The sequence below is a fragment of the Saccopteryx bilineata genome, chromosome 2 (assembly GCF_036850765.1).
Source record: "Saccopteryx bilineata isolate mSacBil1 chromosome 2, mSacBil1_pri_phased_curated, whole genome shotgun sequence".
Lineage (NCBI taxonomy): Eukaryota > Metazoa > Chordata > Mammalia > Chiroptera > Emballonuridae > Saccopteryx > Saccopteryx bilineata.
In genome coordinates, this window is record NC_089491.1 from 55,337,551 (window position 1) to 55,360,300 (window position 22,750).

General features: G+C 37.2%; 1 protein-coding gene across 1 annotated transcript in view; it reads right to left on the bottom strand.

The window, feature by feature from the left end:
• Positions 1-421: 421 nt before the first annotated feature.
• The window catches only part of TMC1 (transmembrane channel like 1), a 159,995-nt gene continuing 137,666 nt past the window's right edge, over positions 422-22,750 (bottom strand). Inside the window, exons 16-21 of the mRNA XM_066254352.1 lie at positions 18,593-18,660; positions 13,209-13,448; positions 8,692-8,817; positions 4,099-4,177; positions 3,946-3,997; positions 422-444 (exon numbers count right to left, since the gene is read on the bottom strand). Coding sequence (XP_066110449.1) covers positions 422-444; positions 3,946-3,997; positions 4,099-4,177; positions 8,692-8,817; positions 13,209-13,448; positions 18,593-18,660 — 588 coding nt within the window. The remainder of the gene's footprint in view (positions 445-3,945; positions 3,998-4,098; positions 4,178-8,691; positions 8,818-13,208; positions 13,449-18,592; positions 18,661-22,750) is intronic.

Consider the following 22,750-nt stretch of genomic DNA (forward strand, 5'->3'; position numbering starts at 1 on the left):
AAAAAGTGAGTCAATGAATACTTAAGTGGGTACTTTATGAAGACATTTATAAACATGGAAAAGGAGGATAAAGTAGTCTTGCCACCAGTCCAAGAAAACTAAGGCAGAAAAATGTATCAATATAAAATAAAAGTCCATATGAGCAAAAGCTTTCTAAATTAACCTGTATTGCTGAAACACATTCTCTTTTAAACTCAGTTGATTAGAGAAAAATGTCAAGAAAGAAAATGGCAGTGCAGTGACAAATCCTTAATTTGCGATAAGGTGAAGATCTTTCTTGTTGCGTTAGGACTGGTGACGCTTTATTGACCAGTCTGACCTTGACAATCCACAATGCTTGTTCTCTGAGCCTTCACATAAGTCATTGCTTTTAAACAGCAAAGCAAGGAGTACTTGCGGGCTCCCAACACGTCTATAAAAGTTACTGGCCACCAGCAGCTGCAGCTGTTCAAAATAAATAAATTAATAATAAGAGAGAGCAAAGAAAAAAAGAAGCAAATAAAACTTTTGCTTTAAGTGTTTTTTTTTGTTGTTGTTGTTTTGTTTTGTTTTTACAGAGACAGAGAGAGTCAGAGAGAGGGATAGATAGGGACAGACAGACAGGAACAAAGAGAGATGAAAAGCATCAATCATCAGTTTTTTTGTTGCGACACCTTAGTTTATTGATTGCTTTCTCATATGTGCCTTGACTGTGGACCTTCAGCAGACTGAATAATAATTAATACCAATCTTTCTTGAATGCTTCCAAAAAACTGAAGAAGAGGCTAACTCCTCCAATCTTATTTTACAAGGCCAGTATTACCCTGATACCAAAACCAGACAAAGACTCTACAAGAAAAGAAAATTACAGGGTAATAATTCCTAATGAACATAGATATAAGAATTCTCAACAAAATATTATCAAACTAAATTCAACAGTACAATGAAAGGATTCTATACCATGATCAAGTGGGATTTATTCCCATTATGCAAAAATGACTCAACAAATCAATAAATTTGATAACACAGTAACAAAATGGAGGATAAAAAATCATATAATCATCACAATAGATGCAGAAAAAGCATTCAACATTCTTTCATGATAAAAACTTTTAACAAATTGGGTATCAAAGGAACATACCTCAACATAATAAAAGCCACATATGACAAGTCCACTTCTAACATCATACTCAATGATGAAAAGTTGAAAGCTTTTCCTCTATGATAAGGAATAAGATAAGTATTCTCACTCTTAACACTTTTTATCAACATAGTGCTGGAAGGTCTAACCAGAGCAATTAAGATAGAAAAATTAGTAAAAAGCATGGAAATCAGAAAGGAAGAAGTAAAATTGTCTCTGTTTTACAGTTGACAGTATTATATATAGAAAACCCAGAGATGCCACCAAAACACTGTTGTAGCTAATAAAGGAATTCGGTAAAGCTATAGGATATAAAATCAGTATACAATAGTCATTTGAACTTTTATATACTGAAACAAACTATCAAAAATAGAGAATTTAAGAAAATAGTCTTATTTACAATAGTATTAAAAATAATAAGATGCTTAGAAATAAATTTAACCATGGAGGTGAAATATCTATACACTGAAAACTATAAGAAATTGATTAAAGATATTGAAGAATACACAAATAAATGGATAGTCCATGTTAATGAACAATTAATATTGTAAAAATGTCTATCCTACCCAATACAATCTATAATTTAATGCAATCCTGAGAAAAACATCAATGACATTTTTCACCAAGAGAAAAAAAAGTAATCTTAAAGTTTGTATGAAGTCACAAAAACTCCAAACAGTCAAAACAATCTTGAGAAAAAAAAAGTTTGAGTCACCACACTTTCTAATCTCAAACTATATTACAATACAATAGTAGTCAAAATAGTATGGCATTGACATAAAAACAGACATAAAGGTTAATGGGACAGAATAGAGAGTCCAGAAATAAACACACCCACGTATAGTTAATTAAAATTTGACAAAGCACCAAGAATATAAAATAGGAAATAGGTAATTTCTTCAATAAATGGTATTAGAAAAACTGGATATCTGGCCCTGACCAGTTGGCTCAGTGGTAGAGTGTTGGCCCAGTATGTGGATGCCCCAGGTTTAATTCCCAGTCAGGGCACACAAGAAAAGTGACTATCTGCTTCTTCACGCTTCCCCGTACCCCGCTCCTACAGCCATGGTTTGATTGGTTAGAGCTAGTTTGTCCCCAGCACTCAGGATGGCTCCACAGCCTCTGCCTTAAGTGTTAAAAATAGCTCAGTCGCTGAGCAATGCAGCAATAGCCCCAGATGGGCAGAGCATTGCCCTGTAGGGAGCTTGCTGGGTGAATCCCAGTCAAGGAGCTTGCAGGAGTCTGTCTCTCTGCCTTCCCTTCTCTTAAAAAAAAACACCCTGGATATCTACATTCAAATTAATAAAACTGAACCCATATATTACACTACCCACAAAATAAACTCTAAATGATTAAAGAACTGAATGTGATATTTTAAACCATAAAAATCTCAAAACAAAACATAGAGAGAAAGTTGCTTGTCATTGGTCTTGGCAGTGATTTTTTGGATTTGACATCAAAGGCCAAAGCAGCAAAAGCAAAAATAAAAAAGTAGAACTACATTAAACTAAAACGCTTCTGCACAACAAGGCAACTTATGGAATGGGAGAAATATTTGCTACTCACATATCTTGTTAGAGGTTAAATGCAAAATACATAAGAAACTCATACAGCTCAATAGTAAAAAACAAAATACAGGGAGTCCTTGGGTTACAACACAGTTCTGTTCCCATGACAGTGACATAACCTGAAGTTTGGTGTAAGTCGAAACATACCCTAGCCTAAGTCACTTACCTATCATAACATAGCTGTAAAATCATAATCTATAACATAAAAACACAGCTAAACCACAGAAAAACGAAAAGGACAGAAATATACTGTACTGTACAATGTACTATAGTAACAAAAAAATGACAAAAAAATGAGTGTAAAAGAATGTATGATCAAATCAAATCATTACATGTACACTTTAAATGTACTACCATTTTATTTGTAAATTATACCTCAATAAAGCTGAAAAACTGTTAATGCAATTAAGAAATGAGTAGCTTCATGACAAAAAAAAAATAATCTGACAAAAATTTATCTAAGACAAACATAATCTAAGGATACAGCTGCACTCATGGTGGAGCCATAAAGGTTAGCCAAGAGGAAGGAGAGCAGTGGTAGAGAACCACAGGAAATGCAGCTCAGCACAGACTGCTTCTATACTTAGGGTCCAATGTGGCCTGAAGCCACATATACCACTCTCCTATTCATCTGTGTGGACTGATAAGTTTCTTTTTCTACTAAAACCAATATAAGAGATAGGTAGGCAGAAAAAACAGGAATTAAAAGGAAAATGTTGATTTTTTTTTCACTGACGTTAGGCATCACTTTGCCATGTAGAACTCAAAGTAAAGTATATCAGTAATTTTGACAAATATAAATATGTTTTATTCTAATATTTTAAAATTAATTCTATTAGAAGTAAAGGTTAATGAACCAGTAAAGGCTTTAATAATCAACGGTGCTAAGCTCAGATGACCCTCATGGGGTATCCTTCTATGTATAAAAATGGTACAAAATGGCAGGAGAGAGTCTGCATTTGTATCTGCTATTTGTGTAGGACAATATAGTTTTTTTCATCTTCTGTCATTTTGCAAAATCATTTTTCTATTATTACTGCTAAGTTTACTTTCCTGAATTTTTCTTTCTCCCACTGGGAAAACAACCAACCCCCCTGGAGATAATGCCTGAGAACTAAACAGTAGGAATGTAGACTGATTTGCTTAGGGTAATAATGCCATTCTGTATCAAATGCCCCATTTGGAGAAAAGAAAAAAAAGAAGAAGAGCATATTGTTTATAGAAAAGGAAAATTACAAACATAAACTTATCTCCAACCTGCTCGTGCAGCTGCCATTTTCTTGTTTCGCAGTTTGTTCTCCAAAGCTTGCTACATGATGAAAGAAAAGGAGGGAAGAACCACATGAGACCTCCTGGTGTTTCCTACTATATTAGTAAAGACATATTTCTATGAAATGCATTGTATCCTACCTGTTTCATCTTCTTTTGTAGATCCAGGTTTGCTTGCTTCTGGCCCTTTGCAGTAGCATTGAGATAATAGATGGTCAAACTAAATTTAAAAGAATAATAAAATTTATGGTATTTTTAAGTTTCTCGAGAGTCCTCTTAAATTTACATTAACTAAATCATACGCTCTTGGCACTAGAACAGACTTTAAAATATTTTCTACTCTAAATCTCTTATTTTGTAGCTAAAAGACTGGGTGAGGTACAGAGAGGTAAGGAATCCCCATCAGCTACTCAGGGGCCAGGAGTGGACCCAGGAAGTTGGATCACAAGTCTTGTCTTTTCCTTCACAGTCAGGGGTTTTGTGCATTGTACCTTACTAATTTTAGCCTCATCTTGAAAATGTATTAATGTCACTTTAAATATAATTAAAAGTAACATTTTAAATGGATGTCAATGGCCTCCAAGGGAATAAAATATCTGCTGAAGTTTAGTGAATGTGTCAAAGGAAACTGACTTTCAACCTTAAATTTCTTCCTTTAGCTTTTACAACTAAGAATATAGTCCTCCTGGTCATAGTTAATGAAAATAATTTTTTCCATAGGATGTATTGTTTGCATATCTCCTTCCTTCAAAAAATAAAATACTTTACAAAGGAATACTCTTGGCTTTTAAGTGATATTTGCACTTCAAGAAAGAGCAAATTCCAGCCAAATGTTGTTGCAAAAATCAATATGCTCATCTTTACTTAAAGCAAAACAAATAAACAAAGAAAGAAAAATGCAGTAAAAAAAAAAAAAGGTAACTGGCATTGCTCTTTGTTGCAAATAACTGGATACTGAACATATTTCCTCTACTCACCAACATGCCAGATTATATCCTTTATGAGCCATCTGGTGCTAGCAACACAATTACTGATAAGGTTTAGCCGGGTTTGTTTATCTCTTGTACCAGTGGCAGGAGTTTGAATGAAATTACATACATGAAAGCATCTGGTACAATATCTGGCGTGAAGTAGATGCTCAATAAATGTGTGTATGTTATTATAGTAATATAAAGATTTTCTCAGAAAAGCACCCAGACTTGGAGGGGAAAGTCAAAGATTTCTTAAGTCATTTGTAGCTCTGGTTTTCTCTGTTGATTCTTTACTTTTTTCTGTCTTGTGATGTATCTTAAATATGTACTCCTTATACATCATTTTTAGTCTGCAAAGGAATAGAAACTGCCTGTAGAGAACAAACCTAAATTCTGCCCTGGCCGGCTCAATTTAGGCTCAGTGGTAGAGCGTCGGCCTGGCGTGCAGGAGTCCCAGCTTCGATTCCCAGCCAGGGCACACAGGAGAAGTGACCATCTGCTTCTTCACCCCTCTCCTTCCCCTCTGTCTCTCTCTTCTCCTCCCACAGTCAAGGCTCCATTGGAGCAAAGTTGGCCCCAGCGCTGGGATGGCTCTATGGCCTCTGCCTCAGGCGCTAGAATGGCTCTGGATGCAACAGAGCAATGCCCCAAATGGGCAGAGCATCGCCCCCTGGTGGGCATGCCGGGTGGATCCCGGTCAGGCACATGCAAGAGTCTGTCTGACTGCCTCCCCGTTTCCTACTTCAGAAAAAACAAACAAACAAACAAAAAAAACCCCTAAATTCTGCTCAATTACCAAAAATCATCTAAATTGATGTAATATGACCCAGTAGAGAAATTTGAAATGCTTATGACATGTAACATTCTCTAATTAAAGGTAATAAAAAAAAAAAAGCAAACTTTTTGGGTCCCCTAAACTAGAACATGAGACCTCAGGATCTGAAAAATCAAATCAGCAATAAACTGATATTTTGGTTTTATATAAGAACCTCAGAACTAAAATCACCTTCTATCCAACCTTCTATTTTTCCTGCTTTCCTCTAGACCTAGTCATTACCTGGGATCCTCATATGATGATCTCCCAGGCAAATTTGATTCCCAAACTGTTTCATAAGGCCTATGAGCTAAGAATGGTTTTTACATTTTTAAATGGTTAGATTAGAATTTAAATACTATCCTCGATTTTACCGCTTGGTCCACAAAGCCAAAAATATCTACTCTCTGACCCTTTAAGAAAAAGTGTACCCACCTGGGTGTAGACTATCTTTGACAAGTGGCTTCCAACCCATTTGAACATGGCTAAACTCAGTGTTTGGTGCTATAATTGAATGGGGGCAGTGAGAGCTGGGAAATAATACATGGGTTTGAATTCACTTATAAACCATTAGGTTTGGGGAAGATCTCCATGTGCTCGCAATAATATGATCAGTGATAATATGATCAACTACTTAAGGTTATTGTGCAAATTAAAGAGTTAATACATGGGGCCTGACCAGACAGTGGCACAGTGGATAGAGCATCTGACTGGGATGTGGAGCACCCAGGTTCAAGACCCCGAGGTCACCAGCTTGAGCGCAGGCTCATCTGGTTTGAGCAAAGCTCACCAGCTTGGACCTAAGGTCGCTGGCTTGAGCAAGGGTTTACTCGGTCTGCTGAAGGCCCACGGTCAAGGCACATATGAGAAAGCAATCAATGAACAACTAAGGTGCCACAACAAAGAATTGATGCTTCTCATCTCTCTCCCTTCCTGTCTGTCTGTCCCTACCTTTCCCTCTCTCTGTAAAAAAATAAAATAAAATAAAAAAATAAATGAGTTAATACATGGGTAGTGCCTGAAACAAAGGCAGAGTAAGTTCCTCTTCCACATTCTCAAGATAGTTTATTAAATATTTAATTAGTAATACTGGAACAATGTTACTCCTTTTCTTAAAAATAAATCCGTCTCTCAACTAGTTAAGAATATAGTCATAAAATCTGACATTAAGTTTTGCGTGTGTGTGTGTGTGTGTGTGTGTGTGTTTAAACAAGATCTCATGTATACCATTAATGGGCTTTGACTTTTAAAAGCCACAGGATACTTTAACATGCTTTCTTTCAGAAGCAGCTATATCATAAAAGTGTGGAGAAGGAAAAATTACTTCAATGCCATCTGGTGCAACATGCTGCATCCATCTTGTCATATTCCAACGCATCTGCACCAGAGAGTTACTGTCAGATTCTAAATGCCACCCCATGATCAAGGTTCTAATATATAATGGTTATCTGTTTGGTAGGATATATATATATTATAGTATTTTACTTTCTTAAAAATTATAATGAGCTTTGCAGAAAATTTTCAGGCATTAAATTGAAATGAAGCAAGTTGAGCCAAATTTCATCTAGTTGAAAAACATTAGTCTATAAAAAAAAAAGGTAATCTGTTTTACTGTTTAATTATCCCCACAAGCTATTAGCTCTCCCTCAAAGAATGCTTCCTGGTATAAAGGGATGAATGTTGTATTTACTGTCAAAGTCCTACTGTTATATTTTGTTGTATATCACCTAGGGAAAATCAGTTCAGCCCTCTAACTCAGCTTCTTGATTTATACAATTGAAGGATTTCACCTGCCGCTGCTGACGTGGCTCCGGACCATGACCATCAAAAAGACGATGTTAGCAATGTGGCCCAGACCCAGCTCATTTACTTCAAACCACTGGGAGTTCTCTCAATAAGATTTCCTAGTTTTCTTTTTACTTAAACAAAGCCAGCCCTTGTGCCAGCTTTGTTTCTAAAGCGTCCCTGCCGATGGTTTCATACCTGCACTCCTTGACTAAGCAGTGGTAGTTCCAGACTCTCTCTAGGAAGATCTTGGGGCAAAGAGAGGTCTAGGGTACTTTTCTTAGCTCTTCCATAGCAAGCATATATTTTTACTTAGAATGTCAGTTTACCTGTGGTAGCCAAGAGTCAGAAGCCAGTGAAAAAAATATGGGAAAAAAGCCCTCTCCCAAATTCCTTTTTAGATGTCACCTCTAACTTTGAGGGGACAGACTGAGTGGTTCTCTGGTCCTATTACTGTGGATACACAGTCATTGATGGCCTCCTAGGTACCAGGACAGGTTGATTTTTAAGACCCTTTAACACCTTGATCCCAGAAATACTGTCTACAGCAGGGGTCTCAAACTCACGGCCCGCGGGCCGCATGCGGCCCGCTGAACAATTTTGTGTGGCCCACAGACTAATCCACGGGCTTACTTAATTTTATCCAAAATATTTTGAACTTCGTGGATTAGTCTGCGGGCTGCACAAAATTGTTCGGCAGGCCGCATGCGGCCCGCGGGCCGCGAGTTTGAGACCCCTGGTCTACAGGGACCCCGAGGGGAATATTGACTTAGAGTTTCATCATTTCTGTGTGTTCAGAGCCATCTGCTTTATGGAACCCAAGGTGGCGGCCGGGAGGTGGGGGGAAGCTCAACGTGCTCATTAGATTTAGCATTTATGTTTCCCTTGCTTTAGCTGTTTACCAATAAATATTTTGGTTACCTGGGAACACATCTTATAATCCTAGGCAGGCAAAGACAGATGCAGACAGCTGTAAATTATGTCCAACAGGGTATGAATGTGACTCATCAATTTTAGCCTCTCCCCACGATATAAATTAGCACTGAATTTAGCTAGTTTATAGCACAACGCTTGGAGAGAGTGAGAGAGGAGAAAAAGTTGGAACTGAAAGGAGCCAGGAAGAAAATTGCAAAGGCTTTTCCTGTGAGGAGAGAAGGCACATACACCATGACCAGAGCCACAGCAAGCATCAGCGCAGGATTCGAGAGTTGTCTCAAGACCATCGCCATCCAGCTGGGGAAGTCATGCTCCAGTGTTTCTCCGATGACTTCGAACATCCTGTTCTTGCCACTGGAAATAACAAAGGGGGAAATTTTTCCTTAATATATATGGAAAACCATGGTTACAGCCAAAATACTAATCTTTCGCAAATACTGCCTAAGTACAATTTTAGGTTAGGGAGCTGATGTTTCACTTAAACTCCTGATTCCCTGACCTCATATTGGCAACAGATGGATAAGACATGGTAAATTTTATCCTGACATAAACACATAATCAGAGCCTGTAGGAAATGTACCAGAAGATTAGGAGACATTTTAAAGGCTGTATTTCTAAGATTTTGATTGAAATATGTTTTATAAATAGCTTATCAATCTAGCCCTTGGCTAACTCTTCTTATAGGAGAACACCCTCTTTGGGATGAATAAATAGTGCACTCAATTTTTTAATTAGCCTTGGTAATGAGCATAAAAAAAATAGCTTAACAGAATCAAATCCACAAATAATCCAATATATCTGTCCATGAAATGGCTTCCACCTCATTTTTCACCAAACCTCTTTCATGAGAGCTATTAATAGGTAACCACACTGAATAACAAGTCCTTGCTCTCTCAGTATTTTTTCCGGACAGGTCTTAAAAAGTACCAACTCAGTTCCACTGCTAAGAACATGAAATGGGAAGATAAAAAGAAAAAAGAAAACCTTAAAAATAAAGGTCCTAAATGGGCTTGTTCTCAACCCATTAAAATAAGACCCAAATTTTATAAACTAGGAAAATGAGAATAGTAATCTGTCTTAACTTAATAAATATTAAAATTATAAAGTAATATCTATCTGCTAGGATTTTTTTGGTTATACATATTGATTTTACTATGAAAAGTTGTGATTTTTCAAAAAAGATACTAGGTTTTTATCAACAAGTTTTATGTAGCATCAGAATACAGGTTGGTATAACAGTTAATACAATATTTTGGATTCATTTTTTTTTATTTTTAAACATTCTCAACCACTAAATAAAACATGATCTCCAAGGTCTAGATCAGCTTTTTTTCCCCCTGAAATAATCATATCTTTCAATACATTGAGAATGCCTCTAGGAGACACTGGACTAAGGAAGTATAAATTTTGCTTCACAAATTAGATCTATATACTAATTTAAAAAACTATAATACATAAAGGATAATGAAGTTTATAGACAATTTAAGATTATATCAATTTATTCTACTAAAACTTCTTCTTTATCTATTCTAAGTGACCATTCTTCAGCCATATGGAATATAGCCAGTGTAAGAAGGTAAGCAGAGAGGAGAGATGATAAGACAATCGACTCTCCCTTCTCTAGCCTATCCAGCTGTGGCTAATGAATGTGGTTAGAATGGGGGAATGGAATTTTATAAAATAATTTCTACTTACAAAAGTCTTCTTTGCATCCTGGTGGGTCCCAAATGCAAAGTTATTGTCAACCCTGGGAATTCTAGAATAACTTTTCCAGATCCGGTCTTTTAGCAAGAATCGAGATCTCTTAATTTTACACAAACTCTGGAAGGATTTATCAGTCTTTGGCGATCCCTTTTTCTGATAGATAAGCCAATATATGCCACTTCATAGTATTTCTAGAAGTCCTTTCCAGTCTGCTGTGACTATACAGTCAAGTGAAATGCTACTGCACTTATCCTACAGTTTGCCAGTGGACACAGCTCCATCCATAGCTTAGAACAGTCTGTGAGCATGCCTGTCTTTCCAGCCAGACTGAAAGCTCCACAGGACCAGAATCTATCCCAAGTTAACACCACATCTCACCTAGTATTCACTGCACAATAAAAAGTCATTATTCATTCATTAATTCAAATTACTGGCTAATCCTCTACTGTGTTCTGGATTCATAAAGATGAAAAGATTCCCCATCTCTGGAAGTCAGTTAGTTACACTATCGAGAAAAATATAGACATAGAGTAGTAGAATTGAAATTGAAGTTACATAATAGAAGTGCCACAATATAATACAAACCTAAACATATTGTATGATCTCCATTATTTTTTTAAATCTACATAGAAACAGCACTTGAGTACAAAATGTTAAAATATTGAGAGTTGTTATTTTAGTACTTTGTGGGTTATGAGTAGTATTTCTTTTTATGTGAAAATATTTCTATAATTCCCAGGTATTCTAGTACAAGCACATATCAACTTTGCAGGAAGATAAAAGTACGTAAAAATATAATTACCATAATGTTATCAAGGAGGGGTGTGAGAACCTAGAAAACTAGAAATTGTTCAGATTATTAATGAGGAGGTTGGGGGAGAGACATCAAGTGTCAGGAAAGACAGTGGAGCTGTAGAAGAATTTTCTTCATTTGAACATCCAAGAAATAGTTTTAAAATTATTGAACAGTTTAAGGTAAATACATTTAATAGTCTATTAGAATAATTTTCTGGGAAACTCATCCTCCCTAGCCAGGTCTTGTGAAACCAGAACAAGCTAGGCTATTTCATTAAATTGTTTTGCAGAATGCATGCTGTAAGGTATTATAGCCACCATACCTGAAAACAGGCCTGCATCTAAGAGCAAGCGGCCATCTCTGTGGTGTCTCCATTAGCCTACTTCAACTGTTTGTTTGCCATGGGCTGCCCTCCCAGGTACCAGGAAGGGTCAGATAGCTTCCACTCAGCAGGCTGGGCAAGCCACCTCAAACTCAGGGTCTTTAAGGATGGTTTGTTAAGAGGCACCTAATATCTAAGGTTGAACAACTTATTTTAAACTTTTAAGTCCAAACAAATTTTAAAAAGCATACATTCTTTTGCCCCAAAATGAGAAAACTAACAGGAAAAATGGATATTTTCCCCAATAATTTATTAAAAATATTTAAATTTTTTTATCTCAAAATAGTAATGGATATTTAGTAATTTTGACTAAGTTTGCCAATTAGAAAATACTTGGTCAAAATCATATAGTATACCTTAGACACACAAAAATGTTTTTATTACCATCATTGTAACTCATGATATAAAGAGAGACAGAGGAATTAGAGCTCAAACATCTAAAATTGTGCAGTTACTGTATGTGTCTAGAATAGATAAATGATATTTTTAATGTGAAGGTACCTGTATAACTACCACCCAGTCTATGTGTTGACATTGTGGGGTTTCCCCTACAGACAGCTAAGTTCCTTTGATATGTTTTTCTGAGAAAGGTCAATTTCCAATTAAAAAGTTAAAAGCACACCCATAACTTATCTTGGATATTTAGTTGTGTGGGTAATTTGCAGTTAACTAAAGTCTTTGCATTGTCTCTCGAACTTGGAAACTTAACTAGGATTTATTAAGATCACTTTTTCTAGAATGCAATTTCATATTTAGTCTCCAGATGTCACTCTCTGCATTATTCATTTCAGCTCGCTCGGTGGGGGTTCCGGGAGAGAGAATAAATAGGACTTGTCAACATCGGCTTCCTGATCTGACAGAGAACTTCAGTTGTTTTTACCTTATCTGTTGGCTTAACGTTTTCTTTATTTTCCAGTAAAAGAATAATTGCTCAGACTATTAGAGTCAAAATGCCTTTCTTATACTTAAGTAAATGGGCAACAAACGTTCTAAATTTAATTTAGTAACTTAGGTCTGACAGCATGATAGCAAAATTATATGTGGCCATTATTGCATTATGGTTGTCATTCACATGGCTTTTCACATTTTCTTCACTGCAAAGGAGAAATAACTCAATTGTATGCTGCCCAGTGTCTCAACATGCACAGAAGTTGCGGGGAGACTTATGGTAGATTAATCTCTTTAAGGAATGAAATCTCACTCTTCCAGATCCTGGGGACTTTGTTTTCTTGGTAAGTGTCAGAGAGAAAAGTATGTCATAGAGAACTGGAGAAAATACATTTCCAATATGTATGGATCAAAGAGACTTCTTGACTCTGTATTGTTGCTTGAGTGATTTATCCTTGTTATTTAGGGATAATATATGTGAGAAACAGCTTTAATATTTAACTGGCATATAGCATTTTGAATTATGAATTGTGAGCCCTTCTTTATATTATTATCTATTAAAGATTCCATGCCCTAGGTAGTATGCAGGGTAGTCCACTATATTTATTTATGTTTATGTTTTATTTTTTCAACTTGGTGGTCCATATGAGACATAACAATAGCTTCTCAGGTCTGGATATGAAGACCTAGCATCAGGAAAATGTTCACATCTGGAAATAGCTCAGATTAGTTGTCCATATTTTACTCAGTTAGAGCCTGGAGCAGTTAAATTATAATTCCCAAATGAGAAAAAAAGATGAAACTTGCCTAAGCATCTTTATGTCACAGAATGAGCCTGAATACCCAAAGGATCTCATTCCTATCAAAATGCCATTGTTTGAAAAAATAAATAAATAAACTCATACAGCAATTGACCATTTCTATCTCCATGCCTGAAAGAAAACTATGCCCAAGTGGAATTTCAAAGACAAGAACCTGAAGGGGCCACAGTCAAACGACGGCGGGAGGCATACGATCATGTACAGGACGGGCATGGTGGACAGGAAGAGGATGAGCAAGAGCATGCCCAGATAGAAGTTGTTTGATCTGGAAGCTTTGAAGACTCTGGCCTCAGGAACATTGCAACACATCACGGCCCAGCCCTGGAAGTACATGGATGTGAAGAGTCGAAGGATATTGATGCCTGGCAGGCTGGGAGCAAAGAAGGAGCCCATCCTAGGAAGGAAAACAGAGCTCTGGTCAATTCAAGTCTTCAACTGGAACGAAGTCACACGGCACCTGTATGTTTCACATCAGGCTCACTTGCCAAAGGCAGAAATGTGTCCAACCACACAAGCCCTTTTAATAAATAAATTAGATTAATCTATTTTCATCTTCTATACACATTTAATCATCTATCTCCCCCACTATTATAGGCTTTGTATACATAATTCCTTCATAGCAATTATATAGAGCTCTAACCATATCAACTAGCATGAGTAAATTTAGATTGCAACAGAGTAAATTACATATGTATTATTTTGTAGTCCCTCTGTCTTCTACTTCAAAAATAAAGTGAATTTCCCTGAATACTAATATGAATGATTAATATAGCCAAAAAATTAACTTTTGAATAATTGACTCTTTTTTTTTTTTTTTTTTCTGAAGCTGGAAACAGGGAGAGACAGTCAGACAGACTCCTGCATGTGCCCGACTGGGATCCACCCGGCACGCCCACCAGGGGCGACGCTCTGCCCACCAGAGGGCAATGCTCTGCCCATCCTGGGCATCGCCATGTTGCGACCAGAGCCACTCTAGCGCCTGAGGCAGAGGCCACAGAGCCATCCCCAGCGCCCGGGCCATCTCTGCTCCAATGGAGCCTTAGCTGCGGGAGGGGAAGAGACAGAGAGGAAAGCGCGGCGGAGGGGTGGAGAAGCAAATGGGCGCTTCTCCTGTGTGCCCTGGCCGGAATCGAACCCGGGTCCTCCGCAGGCTAGGCCGATGCTCTACCGCTGAGCCAACCGGCCAGGGCGAAAAATTGACTCTTAAAACCACTCGTTCTACTCAAATAAACTGCACACTTGGGTTACTTTTGTCATGGCTAATACATTTTTGTTTAATAAAAAAGAAATAATTAAATTTTTCTTTTCTGATGATATTTTTTATTTTTAGCTGCTATCGTGTTTTAGAGCTGATAGGAATGATGTACTTATTTGAGCTGATAGGAATGATGTACTTATTTGTGTCTAATATGCTACATTTTGTTGATATCCTATAGCAAGTTCTATGTGTTTTTGAGATGAAAATTCAACACATACATTTAATTTAGTATATTTGTTTACATTTTTACTTTAGCTTGTCCTGGAAAACCACTCCTTTATACAACATTTTTTGTTGTACAAAGAACCAGATAGGTGAGGTCACTCTTATTTGATGGCTTCATTAGTTATTGCAGCAAAATAAACTTTAATTTTCTTTGATGAGAAAATCCATTAGCCTCATAAAAACCACATTAATATTAATTAATAAGTCCAAAATAAAAAATGTGGTTTTAGAAGTCACTTATTTTAGATGTTTAAGCAGGATTCTATATTTAAAACTATTCCTACTATAATAAAGCTTTCAGTGTTTCTAGTTAAGATTAGCATTTTAACATATCCAGTGAAAATTTAGTATATGATTTGGGGGAGGAGAGTCAAGTTAGATGAAGAAATTAGTTTCTGCTATAAATTACCTAGTACAACCCAATATTAAACCATTTTACTGAAAAGTGAACTCTTGTCACAATTCAGAAAGAATTCCACATAACAAATCTGAATGACATTTTAACATACTATGCTGACCAGAGACTTTGCAGGAAGTTAAACTATTTTTTTAAATGATATAGACTTTGGGTGATAATGGTATGTCCAGGTAGGTTTATCCATTGTTACAAATGTATCACTCTGGTGTGGGATGTGGATAACGGGGGAGGCTGTGCAAGTGTAAGAGCAAGGGCGATATAAGGACTTTGTGCTTGCTGCTCAATTACGTTGTGAATCTAAAACTTCTCAAAGGTATAAACTTTATTAATTTAAAAAAGATGAGAGGATAAACTTCAGAACAACACAATGTATCTTGGTTACAGAACAGCAAGAGAGAACCTAGAACCCGAAACAGGTGGGCAAGTGAACGTCAGTTGTCGCAGAGGGGTCAGAATGACAAAGCACTGGCTTAGTCCCCAACTGCTAATGTCTGTAATATATTATAATATATTATATCGTGCTGTGGGGTGATGATAATCCAGCCCTTCTAAAAGTCAAGGTTGGCCTCTCTGGCCAATAAAATAGAAATAAAAATGAGATGTCTGACTGCTGGGTGGAAGCTCAAAGAGCCCGGTGTCTTTTTACTCTCTTTCCTCTCTGCTGTTCTGCTCAGCAATACTCCAGGTGGATCTTATTCTGCCTGGCCCCAATAAAGACAACTTACATGAGCAGAGCCCTCTATCAACCCACATTAAACTTGTAGAGTAAATGAGAAATAAACTTTTCTTTTTGTAAGGTTTTGGGGCTGTGTTTCATTGTTTCACAACCTAATCTACCCTAGGAGACAATTTTGTATATAATTCAAGACCAAGACTTGCCTAAAGTCACATATATGTGCACCTCTACATAAACATGTATCATTTGTCTATATGCACATATCTATCTATCTATCTATCTATCTATCTATCTATCTATCTATCTATATACACTTATTATAGGTACATGCATCTATAAATAAATTTAACAGTTTGAAAATGAATACCACATAGGCATTTTGAACAAATGATATGAGCACTATAACCTAGACAAAAACAGTCCTGGCACAGTGAAATCTGAAGCCTAATGCTCAGTCTATCTTTGTTCCTGACTCATTTATCAGCTTGGCTCACTAAGTCTCTTACCCAGACTTGATCCCATCATCTGTCAAGCAAAGATAATTGTAATACCTCAGCCTGAGAAAATGCTTTTCTTCCAAGAAGATCAAAGCAAATGAAAGCTTCTTTTATTTAGCTCTTCTTATTACTCGAGTGACATGGTACATGTCAAGTAAATTATTCACATGTGATCAACTGAGAAAATGAGGTAGCAAAAGGTGAGAGATTGTCGGATGGTACACAGTGAGACAGTTTTGGAGCAATGTCCAAACCCTTCTCTCTCACTGTGTGCTCTCTGCTGCCTCCAGGTCCTGCTAGGATAGAGATAATTTGTGCTTTTGTCATTTAAGAATATTATTACAAAAGTCTATGCTGTCTATTTTTAAAATGAGTTTGTTATATAAAGATTTATTGATAATTTTAGCAAATTCATAATAAAATAGATTTTTACCTATAAATGTTGGATTGTAATAACATCAGTGCAAGTAACTTCCACTACTTAGAAACTCTTTAAGCAGTAACTGAATGTCTCCAGTCACAAACTAATGAAATTTGATACAAAATCCCCATACTCTTTTGATTGTTTCTGTAGCCAATGGCCAGACTCAGTTATCAGATCCTCATGTCTCATGAAATAGTAGAGGCTACCATGTGTGAGTAGCCTTGTGCAGGAGAGCTGAGTAAAGTTAGAATTTGTACAAAAGGGCCTGAGGGTGGATAATAGTTCTGCTTCTGGACTCTGGTGTGTGCCTATCTTTGTACACTCAAAAAGCACAGTCACGTTCTAAAGTCCTCTTCAGACTAATCAGAAGCAAGATTTGGTCAATAGCTGAAGGATAAACACATAGAAAGTGATAGTGCAATAATCATGCAGAGATTTTGATAATGGAGCTACCCAAGAGAGAACTGGAGATTTTTAGGTATGTAAAATGTTAATATGAACCATAGTGATATACAGAATCAGTTGTAAAATTACAAGTGAAACCAATCTAGACAGCCATTGCAACAGCTTATCTGGTCACAAAAATGCATTTTTAGGCACATCTGTTGTCTAAATTCTAAAAGAACAAGAAGGAGGCATGCAGCATATGTCTACACAAATGGTACCTCCAGGCCTGAGGGATTGGTGGCACTCTGGAAGAGGTAGGGAGTTTTAAACCTGATACACACAGTGATTCTTCATTGTTCCAGTAGCAATGTTAGCTACTTTTCTGCCATGACAGCAGAATTCTCTCCAGGAAATGCAAGATTTAGAACCCATACAAGTTGTACCCTTGACTCTGATAGTAGTCATATGGGGCCACACTGATCTTTCTCCCTGCTTAGAGAATGATAAGGGATGTATCTCAATCCTTCATGACTCTCTTGAAAAGTTAACCAAGAAATACATTTTAAAATATACCTGACAGTGGAGAAGATAATATTTTTTATAATCCTTTCTTCACATTGATTGATCTAATTAAGCCCAACAATTTGACAGACGCCATGGCAGAATGATGGGGTCCTTGACTATGGTCTTTATATTACTAAAGCAAAGTAATTTTAAGATTTGCAGAAAGGTCCAGTAGCACAAAGGTTTAATAATTCAGGCCAGCTATGGTTGAAAGATTTGAATAACATATGAAACTTGTGCAAAAACTGAACCTAGTTGCTAGTGCTTTTACAGAGGACAATGGTGTGGTCAGTCAGTGGCTCAATATTGTATTAGACATGTATCAGCAAGACAAAGAAGCTCAATTGTAACTGCTTGTGGGTTGGGGTGCTCTTAGTTAAGAATGACATATTTTCAAGACACATGGTCCCCAGATGAATTATATGTTCTGATTCAGTTTTTAAACTCACAAATGGTTTCTACTGTATCAACTCATCTTAACCTGTCAAGGTTTACAGGGAGAATGCTTTCATTTAATAAAACACATGACAATCCTTTGTACATCAAAAGTAATAATTCTAATGTGCAAATGACCCTGTGAAACAAGTTCCCACATAAAGATCATATTTTTAACTTGACCTTCCTAAAACATGTGTTTCATCTCTATAAACTATTGGACACTATCTTTAAATGTAGCTGGAAGTAGTATTTTAAATATATTCAGTAGTGATGACAAAATCAGTTTCTCAGAAAGATCTTACATTAATTTATTTCATACTTAGCATGTAGTAACATGGTTATTAATGTTTCACTGTTAGATCCTAGTGTCACAGAGTATAAAACATAAAACGCTTTCAAATAATTAACCACCAGAAAACGGAGGCCAATCATTTAATGAAGGAGTGCTCTGCAAAATAGGCGGATGACTTTGAGGACCAAGACTAAAGATTTGAAAAAGAAAAAAAACTATTCATAGCCATCCTTTTGGCAAAGGCAAATGTTGACTTAGAAACAGATTGTGGTCCCCTCTGACACCTAGCTTTAGTGCTTTATGCAATAATGATCTTGGAGGATTTCAAAAAGTAGCAGACTATCCAACCACTGACCTACCAGATCATGCCTTGGTTGAAGATCAGAGCGAGGACGTTACCACTGATGTCAAATTCATTGTACTGAGGCTAGAAGAGACACAGACATGCATTGAATCAGTATCTCAGCTGGTGAATATTGAAAGGCAAGTGCTTCATGTTTCTGCATAGGTATGGCTAAGCTCTCAACTACTTTCTCGCAGCAACAACACAGTGGAACAATCAACATAAGAAATAATTAGAGATAAATAAAATAATAAAGCACTATTTTTAACATAGTCAGGCTTATTTTATTATTATTATTTGGGTGATGCTTATATGTGCCCTGACAGAGGATCAAGCCCACATTGTTTTCATATTGAGACAATGCTCTGACTAACTGAGTTACCCAGCCAGGCCTAAGACTCATTTCAAAATGCTGTCATTCAGTGCTGTAAAATTGTGGTGACACAGGCTCTTGTGTACTGCTGGTGAAGGTAAATCTCGGAGCAGCCTTTTAAAAATCAATATTAAAACTTATAGACTTCATTCTCCTTGACTTTATTAAGTCTACTTCTCAGAATTTTAACAAAGTAATCTTAAATGTTGAAAAACAAGCAAAGAAAAAACTACCTAAAAGTTTATCATTGATTAAGTAAATAGAGTATATCTATAGTATGACATGTTGTCACTAATTACATCACTGTTGGAAGAGTATTTACATACACAAAAGAAAACTACATTTTATCATTAAACAAAAAATACATAAAACTATACATTCATTATTTTTATCAACTCATCGTAAAACTATGAATAATGAAAAGACATGAAAATACTCACCAAAATTAATAGTTATTTTATGTCAATGATGGGTTATGGCTTTCATTTTCTTTAAGTTTTGAGTATTGTAAAATATTTTTCAACAAAAATATGTGAATTTCTTTTTTTCTTTTTTCTTTTTTTATATTAGTGAAAGAAGGGAAGGCAGAGACAGACCCCTGCATATGCCTGACTGGGATCCACCTAGCAAGCCCACTAGGGGGCGATGCTCTGCCCATCTGTGGCCCTTGCTATGTTGCAACCAGAGCCATTTTTTAGCACCTGAGGTGGAGGCCATAGAGCCATCCTCAGTGCTGAGGGCCAACTCACTCTAATTGAGCCATGGCTGCAGGAGGGGAGGAGAAGAGAGAGAGAGAGAAGCGAGAGGAGGAGAGGTGGAGAAGCAACGGTTGCTTCTCCTGTGTGCCCTGATCAGGAATTGAACCCAGGATTTCCACATGTCAGGCCAGTGCTCTACAACTGAGCCAACTGGCCAGGGCTGTGAGTTTCTTTTACAAAAAAATAAATATAGAAAAAGTACAACAGAAGTTAAAGAAGTTATTTAACTCAATGTCCTGTGCTTGTCTCTTAGATACCATCCTGCTTAGGGTAGCAGGATCAGGCCGTTCTTTGTGCAGAGAGGCCACCAAGAGGAACTGAGGTAGGTACCTGTCCTAGGCTGGCCCATCCAAAGGCTTCTTGCTGACATATTAGGCATTCCAGAAGGAAAGCTTCTATCAATGGGATTAATGCTAATTAGCAAAGGCAATGTTTTCTTTTACTTAATTTAAAATAGAGAATAGTGAGGCAGGAGACTGAATATTTGGTAACAAGATATAAGGTGAACAGCAAAAGGATAGGAAGTAAGAGAACCAAGAGACCATGAAAGAAAGACCAAGAGCATGGCAGGTCCCTATCACTGCCCCAGATCCTGACATCTGCATGTGATGTCAGATGTATCCAGATGTATCCTCATAACTCCCTCCCCAACACACACATGCAACACACATACACTCACACACATAACCTGGAAGTATCTCTTTTCTTCCCAACCCCAAGAACCCAAAGATATATCTTTTAAACAGGTCTCTGATTTGGAATTCCAACAATATTATCACAACATTCAAATGCTTTGCTCAAGACTTCTTGAATCCATGTCAGCTTCATCACGCTCCCAAAAGGCAGCAGTATTCTCCTAATCAAACGAAAGATACGGGCAAGGCACCTGGTTAACAGATTCAGAGACTAAACAGCAAGGACGGCATAAGAAGTATGGTGAAATACCAAGATAAAATGATACAGAATGAAATATTATGTAGCCCTACTATATTAGGCAAGACAAAGATCACCTGGACCATTTATTTCAACACAAATTCATTCAAGATACTGAGAAAATATATACAAAGTTCTTCACTAGTTTGTCAATTATCTAGAACAATAACATTTATATGATTCAAAAACAGCGATTTTGTTGACAGTTTTTGTCCTAAAATCAACAATAAAAAAAATGTGGCCTTCATGGAGAAAAATAAATTGCTTCTAATCACGAGAAACATTAATTCTGAGTCTTTCTTTTTCCCCAAGTGCACTTTGCTCTGGATAATCCATTCTTCTCTTCCAGAGCTCTGGGAGGTCACAGACACATTTGACAAATGCCCAGCTGGGTGGCCTGCAACATCGGTGGCCTCAGAGCAGCTCTGCTCTGTGTCAGTTCCAAAATCAAACCTTCAACCTTGGCCTCTTAGAACAATGTCACAATGTAATCTACCAAACTACAGAAAAAGAAAATCCACCCTGTTAGAAGTACATTTCCATTATTTTACAAGCACACAAACCTCTTAAATGTCATATGAGATGTGATATCTATATTACCAGGTGACTAGAGAAGCTCAGAGGGTACCCAGGGACCCCTGTCCTGTTTGCAGCAGGTGCAGCTGGAGGAATAAAAGCGTTTATGCATAATTTGGCCTGATGCAGACAAAGGGCATAGGGCAGCCCTCCCATACCAGCTGGTGTTGAGATTCAGATGCCTTAAAGGGATGCAGACTTGAATATAAGACTCTGCCCTATTGTTCCCTCACTGGGCGAACTGGGCCAGATGGAAGAGATGCACAGGGCAAGGCATATGGAAAGGGGCACAGAGGTTCCATGCCCTCTCCTGGTGCACCACTATCCCAGCACCTCGATCTTTTCGGCAACCCGGAAGCTCTCCAAACCCCAGAGCTCAGAGAATTTCATGCAGACTCCGCCCATAGGCATTATCAATTAATAGCTTAGTTCCCAGCCCTTCTCCCCCACCTGAAGAATGGCAAAAGTGGCTGAAAGTTTCAAGTTTCTAATCATGGTTTGGATTTTCTGGGGGTTAGCCTTCACCCTGAAGCTATCCACGTCCACCAAGAGTTGCTTCATTAGAACCAAAACTGTTCCTGTTACCCAAGAAATTCCAAGGAATTTAGGAGCTCTGTGTCAGGAACCAAGTCAAAGACCAAATATTAGAACAAAAGATGTTCCTAGCAACTTTATTGCTAGGAAATTATAAATTATAAAGGTATTAAGAGCTGTGTCCAGGAGCTCAGAATGAAGACCAAAGTAGATATTTCTTATTATATCACAATATCACACCAGCAGAAGCAAAAACACTATCCAGCCCCTTATACAAAAACTTTGCTGACTTTTAAAGTAAATAATTTCTAAAATCCCTTTCTAGTCTAAAATATGTAATTGGTCAAAAATTAGATACAGTTATTAAAGAATTATTTTTATATGAACACCTTACAAACAGAACTTAATACTTTAGAAATTAAACTCAGAAACTTTCATTCTAAAAATAAACATAGGAAGGTAATGCCTCATACACACACACATACACACACAAAATTTATTTATTTATCTGTTTTTATTTATTTGTTTGTTTGCTTGTTTGTTTGCTTTGTTTGTTTTCTATTCAGTGAGAAGAGGGGAGGCAGACACAGACTCCTGCATGTGCCCGACCAGGATTCACCTGGCAGGCCCACTAGGGGGCAGTGCTCTGCCCATCTGGGGCATTGCTCCATTGCTCAGCAATCCGGCTCAGTGCCTGGTGCCAACTGGCTCTAATTGAGCCATCGTACAGGAGGAGAAGAGAGATACAGAGAAAGAGAGAGAGAGAGAGAAGTAGGGGGGGGGGGGTCGAGAAGTAGGTGGGTGCTTCTCCTGTGTGCCCTGACAAGGAATCAAACTCAGGACATCCACATGCCACGCTGATACCCTACCACTCAGCCAATTGGCTAGGGCCACAGTATAAATTTAAATGCTTACTTTTTTAGAAGTGGAATTTTTTTAGAAATGAGATTGTATTATAGTTTAATTTTTTTTTTTTTTTTAGATTTCATCTATTCATTTT